Source organism: Equus quagga, chromosome 9, assembly GCF_021613505.1.
Source record: "Equus quagga isolate Etosha38 chromosome 9, UCLA_HA_Equagga_1.0, whole genome shotgun sequence".
NCBI classification, from domain to species: Eukaryota; Metazoa; Chordata; class Mammalia; order Perissodactyla; family Equidae; genus Equus; species Equus quagga.
In genome coordinates, this window is record NC_060275.1 from 59,676,614 (window position 1) to 59,689,397 (window position 12,784).

The following is a 12,784-nucleotide window of genomic DNA, read 5'->3' on the forward strand; positions in this document are numbered from 1 at the left end:
ATGTCCATCTATGGACAAATAAGTACACAAAGCATTGCAGTCAACAACAGGACTTCCAGCACATTCAATTAAGTAGAAAAAAGAAAGAAAAAGCAATACGCATAATGTTTTATGTAACAAATGAACATTTTGTATAACAGATATAAATGCTTATTGAAGTTTTTAAAAATGGCTATAGGTAGAAGGAAACCATTCATCGCAGTTTCCTTGAGTCACTTCAGGTCAGTTCAGGTTCAGGTTTATCCCACTGTCCTGGTTTCACTCTCAAACGTGTTCTAGTCTGGACAATAATTTATGTGGTCACCTTATCTATAATTGAGGGAGGGAACAGAATGGAGGTGACAGAGATGGAAATTAACTGTCTTTTATCATTATTATATATATTTGTCTAATTATGTAAATATTTTACATAAAACACAAAAATAAATCAAAAAGGAAATAATCCCTAAAAAAATGAAAACAAACTAACACACGTGAACCTAACTTTATATCAAGTTGATCACATAACCACTCACAGAAAATTACTCCAACTGAACTTGGAAGACAGTATTTGGGCTGACATCTTCAGTATATATTCAAAGACAAAGCAATCTTAACTGTCATTGAATAGTCTTATTGATGTATTATCAATAAAGTATATAACTAATTACATTAATGTTGTCAGAAACCAAAAATTCCAGCATAAAAGAAACGAGTTACAGATATAAAATAAAAAGGAGTAAAGCCCCTGTAATCTTAAATCTGAATTGCAATATTAGCACAAACTCTAAGTTTTTTCTCTTTAGCTATTTATTAGCTCTGCCCCCTAAAAAGGGTTAGAAGAAAAGATAACCCAGTAAAAGCAACAAGTACCCCTAATGCCAAGACTGTGGTCTCTACCTACCATTTTCTTCTAAAGGGAACCAAGTTCCCCGGAGAAATGGCTAATTCCAATGTGAGGCAGAAATAAGATGAGCCCAAGACAGCCTGTCTGAAGCTAACAAAGATGACAGAAGTCACGTCAAAAGGACTCAAAAACCAAGTTGAAGAGGCTCCTACTAACCAAAGATGGGACAATTTGAGTAAAAAGAATGACAGTAACTGATTAAAACACTAAATATACGTATTAAAAAGTCATGAGTTTATAATGATACTTAAACTCTACCAAAAAGCAAAGTAAAAATGTATTGAATCCTACTAGAATTTGCTAGGGCATGAAGTCAATACTCTGAAAATGGATAAAGAGAAAGAATTAACTATTTATCTTACCTTTTGTTTATTTATCTTTTATTTCAGGGTAACCAAAGGGCTCTAGTGGATGTGGGAAAGATCTTCTATACAGAATAATTCCAGCTAATAAACACAGAAGGAATGATAAAAATAGCCGCTCATTATTTAATGAAATTGGCAATGGCAATGGTCATCAATGAAGGGTGAAACCACGAGGTCAAAGAATGATGGGGAACCTACTACAAAGGGATCAGACTTTCACCATCTGAACTCACTGACCAATTTTAGCATCACTAAAAGAGGGACAACTAGGTGTTATTAATGTCTACAGTGTACCACTGTACCCCATCTCTCCATAACTGAACCTGGATCTGCTCAGCCTTTAGATCTAACTTTCATCTACAGAAAACAGACATGACAGAGTAACAAGCTAAATAACCAGAGGAAGCAATCAGCCAAATCCAGAATGTGGTATATTTTCCATCATAACTCACCAGTTTCTTCAACAAGTCAATGGAATTTTAAAAAGTGGTGAGGGGAGGAGGAATGTTTTAGAATAAAAGAAACTTAACCTAACAACCAAATACAGTAAGTGGACTTTGTGGGATCTTGATTTGACTAAAATAACATAAACAACATTCAGTTAATTAGGGCAATCTGAATATGAACTGAGTACTAGATGTTAAGGAAGTATTGTTAATTATTTTAAGTGTGGCAATGATATTCTATTATGTAAGAAAATTTACTCTTTTATTGAGATGCATAACTAAGGTACTTTGCAGGTGTAGTGAAATTATTTATTTTATAATACTCCAACTAAAAAAAGTAGGGAGGACAGATGAATGGACAAAACAAGTATGGCTGTTGAATCGAGGAGTAGGTACACAGCAGTTCATTGTACTCTCTATTTTTGTGTATATTCAGAAGAGTAAAAACAAAACAAACACTAAAACACAAAACAAAACAAAAACCCGTGGGTAGAGGTGGGATCCAAAAACCAGAGGATTTGAAGAACAGTTGAACAGCAAGTACGAAAATGAGCTATGGCAGTTACTCTTACCTTAAGAGAAACTCAGAGAAGACAAACAAAGGGAAGCTCTCAGAAGTCTGTGCCCCACCCATGAAAAGTATGGGGAGTGTTTCCACTCAGAAGGGGGAAGCAGTCACAGGTCTGCAAAGGACATCAAGAGAGCCTAACGTGGAAGAGAACTGCCTACCAGAAGAAGACTACTGTACAAAAAGAACTGGGACATCTAAATTTTATCCTAGAAAATAGAAAGATTAACTGAATTGAAAATTAAACATGAAGTTACATTATGAACTCACTCAAAGTTTAAAACTGGTCATTGCCCTTAAAGGTAAATAATACATTTAAAAAAAAAAATGGGTACTAGCCCAGCAGCACACCAGTTGCTTCTAAAATTGTAGAGAGGGGCTGGCCCCATGGCTGACTGGTTAAGTTCATGCACTCCGCTTTGGTGGCTCAGAGTTTTGCCGGTTCAGATCCTTGGCATGGATATCGCACTGCTCATCAGGCCATGCTGAGGTGGTGTCCCACATAGCACAATCAGTAGGACCTACAACTAGAATATACAACTATGTACTGGGGTGCTTTGAGGAGAAGGAGGAGGAAAAAAAAAAGATTGGCAACAGATGTTAGCTCAGGCGTCAATCTTTACAACTGTAGAGATATGAACATGTATAATCAATCATTCCTTCTCAGTAGAAGAATTACAGAACTTGTCTAGAAGAAGAAGCTGAATGGCACCGTTACCATTGTGTGATGGTTAAAACACACACACACATAGGGGCCAGCCCATGGCATAGCGGTTAAGTTCAGCACATTCTACTTTGGTGGCCCAGTTTCACAGGTTTGGATCCCGTGCTTGGACCTACACCACTCATCAGCCATGCTGTGGTGGTGACCCACATATAAAGTAGGGGAGGACTGGCACGAATGTTAGCTTAGGGCTCATCTTCCTCAAGCGAAAAATAAGGGAGACTGACAACAGATGTTAGCTCAGGGCTAATCTTCCTCAGCAGCAACAACAACAACAAACCCTAAAAAAAACACCCCTCCCCTCACACATATATAACACACACACACACACACACACACACATATTTTAGGCAATGCTAAAAGTGCATTTGTGTATTTGGTATCCATGTTTAAATTAAATGCTTGTATATTTGTATTACGAGTTAATATGCTTATTTTCTCTTTTTGACTTACTTTCATTGTACTACTAAATTAACTTACATTTAATGCTCTAAAATAATTCAAAGCTTCTTTTATTTCAGCTGACATAATAAAAAAATTATAGCCACAAGGACATAGAATAAACTGTCCATCTTGAGAGAATAATGCAATAAGAATTCATTTATTTGACAGTCATAAAACACTGGAGTATCTTCTATGTGCCAGGTACTACACTAGCTGTTAGAAATATCAAGATGAATGTAAGAGGACAGAGGAAAAGACACTTCTGTCCTGGTTCTCTCACTACTCACTACAAAACAATAAGGAAAAACAAGAAACTGAAACACTACCTCCACTGTGGAAGAACCTAAGAATTAAATGTGACCAACTCAGTGGTCTGCTCACAGGCAGATGTACACCACAGAACTCTGGCAAGACGCAGGGGCTGGAGACACCAGGTGCTGCAGAGGCAAGCTTATTTTGAGGATAGTTATGCCTCCAAGCCCCTGTCTCTCTTTCACAACTGTAGGAGATGAGCGGGTTATTCTCTAGAGAAACTAAACCAAAGAGGCCCTGGACTGGGAACACCAACAACTCTACAGGGTGGACATGATGATGGAAAAAAACAAGGAAAGTAAAAGACAGTATGCTTACTGGATACTGACTTTGCCCCTCAGGATCCCAGAACTGCAGCCAGATTTACTATCCCAGCCCCAACCCAGGCAAAAACCTCAAAGATCCTTCTCTGAAAAAGCTGTACAACCCAAAGGAAAAGATCTATAGATACTGAGATAGAGGGCTCCTCAATGAAAAAACCAGCTCATCTCCAATCATCCGATAGTGAGGCAACAAACTAGATTTCATGCCCTGTCTACAAGCACAGGGCTCCTGATCAGCTGTAGAGTGTCTAACTTTTACAGACGAACAGATGGCCGAGAGCACCAGACAGTTGAGGAAATGGAACTAGAAGAAGCAGTAGAAGGAAAATCTTCAACAAGCAAACTTTATAATTAACAGTCCCAGAAAGATAAGAAAAACATCTTATCTATAAAACAAGAACAGTATGCTCTCCAAAGAGGACAATCAGGGAGGGGCTCCTGGAAATTAAAAATGAAAGCCAAAATTTTAAACACTAACACAAAGGCAAGATTAGGAAACCTCTCAGGAAGTATACTCCAATACAAAAAGACAGATAATAAGATTAGTCATTAATAAATTAGTGTTTACACTATTATACATCAAACTAGTGGGAACATTCATTTATTCAAGAGATTATTAAAATAAGTACTGATTTAACTAGAAATAGTGATAAAACCACATTGGAAAAGATAAGGGAGCTAAATCCTCACATACCATAATACGAAGTCAACAGATAGTTTCTAAAATCAAAGAATCAAGAGACCAGTAGAAGAACATTTTTAGAATTATGGAAGTAATACAATACTGAAGAGTTAGAAGTGGTTGTCTTTGCCACAGGATCAAAACATTGGGAAGAAATGGGACAGAAGATTGTTATAGCACTATGTGCTTATATCTAAAGAACGTGCATATATCCTACTTTGATAAAAATAGAGATTAATTTTGAAAAGATCAACATGACACCATCCCTGTTCCTGAGGAGTTCATACTCTATTGGGAGACATGCAAAACAACAATTATACAAGCACGCAATAAGTGATACAATGGAAGCAGACAATCTGAATAGAATAGAGGATCCTATCTCATCAAATGAGGAAAGTTTCTGAGAAAAGGGGACACTTCAAGTGTGGTTTTAAGGGATGAAAAAGAGTTAAATGGTCAGAGAGGGGATGATGTATGTTTCTCCCAGCAACTGTCTATGCATGTAAGTTTTCTTTCTAAAACAAAAATGATAGCATTCTATAACTACACCTTTGCACCTTGCTTTTTTTACTTAATACATCTTAAAGACTGTTCTTCAGAAAGTCCTTGAAAACAGCTTTTAGTTTCTCAAGGATCTTTTAGTGAAGTCTTATATATAAAGGAAGATAATTTATTTTTTAATATAAGTACCTATTTTTTATTTGCAACCATAATACATGTGTCCTATAAAAAATTCAACGGTATAAAAAATTAAAAAGCAAAAAAATCCCCGCTTGTTCCTCCACTCCTACTTCGCAAGAATAAGCACTTTTAATTCCCTCCTAGATCTTTTTCTATAAAAATTAGAATACATACATAAGTAAATACTATTCATACAACTGAATGCAATAGAATCTTCTATTAACCTACTACATCTTATACACACAGTAGTCTATACACATAAAATACATTTACATTCTTTAAAATCAAGGATTCTGTGATAAGAATTAACAAACTTTATTGCATGTCAACGTACCAACGCAGTCACAGCACTCATCCCAAAGGGTTCCAAGACACAGCATACACTCCTTACAGCAGGAACAATTCCCTTCTCCAGGTCGGCACTGGCAGAGCTCCTAGAAATAACACAGATGTTCAAACTTAAAATTCTGAATAACTGTACCTAAAATTGTTAAATTTTTACAGCAAAAAAAACCCCACAATATTTGAATTTATAATAATTTACTGGACACAATTTTTTATTCAATATCATTAACTATTTGCAGGAACATAAATATCTACAATGTCAAGGAGATTTATATTTTCTTTTGGACACACTCAGTGAACACATTTTGGATCCTTTTATCTTATTTTGAAACAAAGAAAATATTTTACTTTATAACCCATAACTTTACCCTCTACACTACTTCAACAAATAATTCAGTACAAGAACAAAATCTACTTTCCAGCTATTAGATTCATTGTCCGAATTAATCTAAATGACTAGCTGACTTGTAGCGGAAGCTGTGGTTTCTCAATATACAAAGTGTGAATAAAAGTATCTTTTGAAAACTGCTATTTTTATTGATACATGACATATTAAAACAGTGTGCTTGGTGTGGCAGACTTTTTACAAAGAAGGTAGCAATTATTCCTCTCCCTATGTCCACCCACTTTGCAATGTGACTTTGCATGTCCTCTGATCAAGGGACAGGGTCTATTTCCTAACTCCTTGAATGTAGGTGTTCTTGAGACTTGCTCTGATAACAGAATTTGGTGGAAGTGACTTCGTGTCAGTTTGGAGTCTGGGCCTCAAGAAATCTAGAGTGCTTCCCCTCTTTCTCTAGGAACTTTGCCCAGCTGCCATGTGACGCCTGGGAGAAGGTGATGTGGACAAACTGGTCCACCTGAAGCCATCCTAGTTCAGCCACCCTCCAAACAGCCAGGAGCTGAGGCCAGATACAGGTGTGAGCCCAGAAAAACCACCCAACTGATACAGGCCCAAACTGCTAATCCCCAGGAATAAGAGCTAAATAAACGTTTTGTTTTGTTTTTTAAATAAGGGATATTTTGAAATAACAGAAAATATACACAACCTGGATTCAGGGCTGAAGAGCATGTTTTATTTATTTTGCTGGGAAAGATTCACCCTGACCTAACATGTTGTCAATCTTCCCTTTTTTTTTTTTCCTCCCCAAAGCCCAGCACACAGTTGTATATTCTAGTTGTAGGTCCTTCTAGTTTCTCTATGTGAGCCACCACCACAGCATGGTTACTGACAAGGAGTAGTGTGGTTCCACACCTAGGAATGGAACCTGGGCCACGAAAGTGGAGCGTGCTAAACTTTAACCACTAGGCCATCTGGGTTGGCTCAATGGTTATTGCTTTAAGCTACTAAACTTTGGGGTGGTTTGTTACTCCAGGAAAGCTAATTAACACAGCTTGCATTGTAATGAAGCTTCAAGGTTTCCTTTAGCCCTTGCCACCAGACAGCCACTCCTAAATAAATGCAACTTAAAGGGAAATTCTATAGCCATTACTGCCTATTTGGCTTTCCCTGCTTTATGAGATACCATATATATTTTTTAAAACTTAAACATAGCACATAACATTTATCCCTATTAAATTTATCTTATTATATTTCTAGACCATTGGAGTCAGTCTATCATTCTTATATGACAATTTTTTGCAACACTGATTTTCTTTTCCAGTTTTATTGAGAAATAATTGACGTACAGCACTGTCTAAGTTAAGGTGTATGGCATGATAGTTTGATTTACATATATTGTGAAATGATTACCACAATAAATTTAGTTAACATCATGAGCTCATATAGACAATAAAAATAAAAGAAAAAAAATTTTCTCCTTGTGATGAGTATTCTTAGCATCTCCTCTTTTGACAACTTTCTTATATACCATACACCAGTTAACTATAGTCATCATGCTGTACATTACATCCCTGGTATTCATTACCTTATAAACTGGAAGTTTGTACCTTTTGACCCCCTTCCTCCAATTCCCCCTCCCCACACTTCCCACTTTGGTAAACACAAATCTGATCTCTTTTTTTATGAGTTTGGTGGGGTTTTTTTGTTGTTGTTATTGCTTTTAGATTCCACGTTTAAGTGAGATCACACAGTGTCTGGCTCTGTCTGACATTTAACATAGCATGATGCCTTCAAGGTCTATCCCCGTTGTCACAAATGGTAGGATTTCGTTTTTTTATGGCTGAGTAATATTCCACTGTATATATACACTACAACTTCGTCATCCATTCATCCACTGATGGACACTTAGGTTATTTCCATGTCTTGACTATTGTGAATAATGCTATGAAGATGGGGGTGCAAATATCTTTTTGAGCTAGTGTCTTCATTTCCTTTGGCTATATTCTCAGAAGTGGAATTGCTGGATCATATGGAGTTCTATTTTTAATTTTTGAGGAATCTCCATACTGTTTTCCATAGTGGCTGCATCAATGTACATTCCCACCAACAGTGTACAGAGTTCCCTTTGCTTCACATCCATGCCAGCATTTGTCATCTCTTGTCTTTTTGATTACGGCCATTCTAACAGGTGTGAGGTGATATCTCATTGTGGTTTGAATTTGCATTTCCCTAATGACTAGTGATGAGCATCTTTTCATGTACCTGTTGGCCATTTATATATCTTCTTTGGAAAAATTTCTATTCAGGTCCTTTGTCCATTTTTTTAATCAGACTATTCATGTTTTTGCTATTGAGTTGTATGAGTTCTTTATATATTTTGGATATGAACCCCTTATCAGATAAAGCAAGACTGATATTTATAATTCCTTGTTTTCTTCTTCTCCAAAAGTCTCCTAGCTATTACACAGCACATTCAAGATCAACACTTATGCTATTTTCTAACTAATTCATTAGTTTGATGTCAGTGTGTATCTGTGATTCAGTATATGCAAACTATAATATTGTAGCACTGTGGAATTCTGTATACTCAGGCTGCATCCATGTAACGCAGACCTCAAGTAACTTTGCTAAGTCTGTTAGGAAGAGAGAGGCTAAAAGGGCAGGGACTTCCTGAGAAGTATAGATGCTTCATCATAAAACTGGTGATGCTTGATTCAGACAAGCTCAAACTTAATTGGAAATCTAGAGAAAGAAGAGTTGCCAAAGCTATATTTTGTGACTTATTTCTCCATAAAAAACTGTCTGTCCTATCTTTGGAGTAAGAGAATATTTTCTGGGGGCTGGCCCCGTGGCCGAGTGGTTAAGTTCGCGCGCTCCGCTGCAGGCGGCCCAGTGTTTCGTTGGTTCGAATCCTGGGCGCGGACATGGCACTGCTCGTCAGACCACGCTGAGGCAGCGTCCCACATACCACAACTAGAAGAACCCACAACGAAGAATATACAACTATGTACTGGGGGCTTTGGGGAGAAAAAGGAAAAAATAAAATCTTTAAAAAAAAAAAAAAAAAAAAAAGAGAATATTTTCTGAGTACACATTTTTAAAAAAGAGCATCAGAGTTAAGGATATTGGTACTTTTTGTTTTTAGTTTTATAAAAGTTGCCACTTAATCACAAGAAATAAAGCTTTAAAAAATTTTTAATTTACATTATACATAGAAAATACCCCTTTCTATCATAGTTGCTTATATTTACATTATTTATTTAGCACAGGAGAAATAAATTAGAAAAGCAACAAATTTATTCAAAGAATCTCTCTCCTTTTTCCTATCATAGCTTCCAAATCGTAGCTTGTTAAATGAATTACTATAAATTATGCTAAATAATTTTAAAATGAATGCCAATTTAATGGTTTCCATTAGAGAAATGTGAGTCTTTAAAGTATTCATTATGCCCCTTACTGTCAGATATCTGTTACGTGTTTTAAGCTGGAATGAAAGGTAAATGAAAACATCAGATTACTGCTAACTAATGGAAGGTTTAAACTAAAACTATTTAAAAGTTGCTTGAACATGTCCAGATTATCTAGCCTTCAAGATTAAATGCATTTCACCCCCTCTCAAGAGATGCCTGTGCTGTACTTTTACATGTCAGCATGACAGAATAATGCACCTAACTTCTCACTTTCCAGGAGAAATATACTATACAGGCAAATTTAAGAGATGGCGTTTAGGATCTCAAAAACCTCACTGCAAATCTAGAAAGCAAAAATACATGGAAATGATTTGCTTTAGACTGTTGTCATAGTCAAGAAGAAAATGGAAACAATGAATTTCCATGTGTAAATAATTATGAATAACAGCCATGTGCAGCTCATCAAGTAATTCACTCTTTTCTATTCACTTTGCATGTCTTTCAAAACCACATCATTGAATAACGTTTTGTCATAAACATATTTGGAAATGTATACTTTAATTTTTTTGACAGTAAGCAAGCTGTGGTTAGGATGAACGTTTTTAAATATAAGGAACATTTCTAAAGTGTTTTGGAGTCAAGTATTGGAAATACAAAAGAAAAAAAAACTCAAAACGTAACTGTGATGAATCAAGGATCACAGAAAAACATAAAAAATTACTCCATTTAAATTAAGCAGAATCTTTTCTTCAGGATACTTAAAAAGAAACCTTTACCTTTAGTTGTTTTAGTTATGAGTCTTCTGTAACTACAAAGGCTTTGCTGAAGAGGCTAGAACCAAGATAAAAGGAATGCTTTAAAAATATTTTTTTAATTGTAAAAAATTTTGAAAAATATCTGCTAGAGTAGAAGGAGAAATTACCCAAATTCCTCCCACTTTGGTAAATTCCTATGCATTTCTAATAAAATAATGACTGTGCACTCTCTTGATCTAAAGAAATAAGCATTTCCCTATTGTAAAAATCTGTCAACACAACTTAGCCACATTTTATGTACCAAAATTCAGAAATAGGCCTTACATTCTTGATCCCTTCCACACCTTGTCCATGTTCTCATTCTTTACCACCACGTTCATTAGTATCTTCCATTTTACTATTATTTCAAAATCTCTACTTCTTAGATAGAACATACGGTTGAGTTGAGATGTCGAATATTCTGTTGGGACTGGCTGTTTATACGTTTTATTAATCTTACTATGACTAAATTTGAGTACTGCTCAGTTGAGTGGAACATGTGATTATAACCAAACACAGAGTTCACAGAGGTCCAAAAAACAGACAGATGCAACACCTCCACTACTTCCTGCTGCCCCCTCCCCCGAAGCTCCCAAGTGGATTTATTTGACATTAACAGGCGCTGTGCTAAGTGTTTCACATGCATTATCCTGATTCTCATAAAGCTTCTATCAAAGTAGTTATTATTTATCTTCATTTTTCAAATAAGGTTATGAAATTTGTACATCATTCAATTAGTAAGTGGCTGAGATGCGACCCCAGTTTTGGTCAGATATTCCTGCTTTTTAAACATTGACACGGGAACTATATAGCTTATTTCTTATTAATTTAGCATTTCAATAATTATAGTTATTACTTTCTCAGAAAGAATGAGCCCATAATTAAATTGAGATAATCCTTCATGTTGTTTAAGCAAAGACATTATTATATCTTTCACTCTCAGTACCTGAATACAATTAGAAGTGCTATTGCCCAAGTTTAATCATTGTTTGTAAAAGCAAAATAAATATCATTGGCTAAGAGTTGCAAAACCAGTGAGTTGGAATTTAATACTTAATTCTTTTGTTGCTTCAGCCAGTTAATGACCCTATCATCTGCTTCACTAGTCTGCACGTCTCAGAGAAAGTGTGGGTGTTGCTCACCATACAGATGAGAAGGCTGAGAAGGAGTGGTTAGTGATTTGTCTGAGTTCACACAACTGGGACTCTGACATCAGGGCTTCTGACTCAAGGCTGCTCCTACCACCACTGCTTCTGCATGTTAGAGTCAGAGTAATATGGAAGAAGACATCTGTTTTCTGTGTGTTGTACTATGCCAGGCGTTATTAAAGTTTGGTAATCACATTGTTCAATAAATTTATGATGGAAAAAACTGAAACTTTATACTAAATGGCAAACAGAAATTTATACATTTGGGCTGCCCTATATGGACCAGAATGAGTATTTAGAGAGAATCTGGAAAGCTGCTTAAAAAGCTTATAAGAAATGTGTGCCAGCACTATGAAAGTTTTAGGGAAGTCTAATCATTTAAAATGTACTTCATTACATTTGTATTATGGAAAATTGTGAAATTTTTGAATGCCAGAAGACAGAGATTTTATATAATTATTCAGTCAATTTTAAAGGAAAAATCTTATTCTCTATACAACTAAGGTTCTGGTGAGATCTTAATTCTCTATGCAAAATAAATGGGGGACGGTATTACTTATCTGAGACTAAGACTAGACTTTAAGAGTTAAAATTTATTTCATAAACTTCCAAACTTCCAGGCCAGAGATGGAAACTAATAACTTGAGAAAGAATCTTATTTATATTCTACTGTTCAGTTACTAATAAATATTTCCATTCTCTAACTGTTGCCACGATCTGAGATATCTGTCAGCACTGCTGTTAAACCAGGGGAACAGCATCATTGACAAGAACATTATAGTCTGATAGAGGGCAAATGACTTGGACTTAAGAGAATCTGAATTTAAGTCCTAGCCCATAAGCTGCAGTCTCAGTTTCTCAGTCATAAAAAGGAGATGGTATTGCTAGACTTTCCCTTACAGACTTTGGCATCCAAATGAAATAATGACTATAAAAAGGTTTGGCGACCCAGCAATTCCACTCCTAAGTATTTACTCAAGAGAAATGAAAACATATGTCCACACAAAGACCTCTATCTGAAAGTAATTGCCCACTTTACTCATAATCACCAAAAACTGGAAACAACCCAATGTCTATGGGCTGGTGAATGGATAAACAAATGCGGTACATCCATACAATGGAATACTACTCAGCAATCAAAAGGAAAACTACCTGATACATACAACAATTTAAATGAGTCTCAAAAGCATTATACTAAATGAAAGAGGCCAGCCAGACACAAAAGGCTACATACTCTACAATTCTGTTCATATGACATTCTGAAAAAGCAAAACTATTGGGACAAAAATCAAATCAGTGGTTGCCAGGTGCTT

General features: G+C 35.9%; 1 protein-coding gene across 2 annotated transcripts in view; it reads right to left on the reverse strand.

Annotated features, from left to right (window-relative positions):
- Positions 1 to 12,784, reverse strand: part of TWSG1 (twisted gastrulation BMP signaling modulator 1) — a 47,533-nt gene that overhangs the window by 19,890 nt on the left and 14,859 nt on the right. For both annotated transcript variants that reach the window (XM_046671936.1, XM_046671937.1), the window contains exon 3: positions 5,766 to 5,865. In XM_046671936.1, coding sequence (XP_046527892.1) covers positions 5,766 to 5,865 — 100 coding nt within the window. The remainder of the gene's footprint in view (positions 1 to 5,765; positions 5,866 to 12,784) is intronic.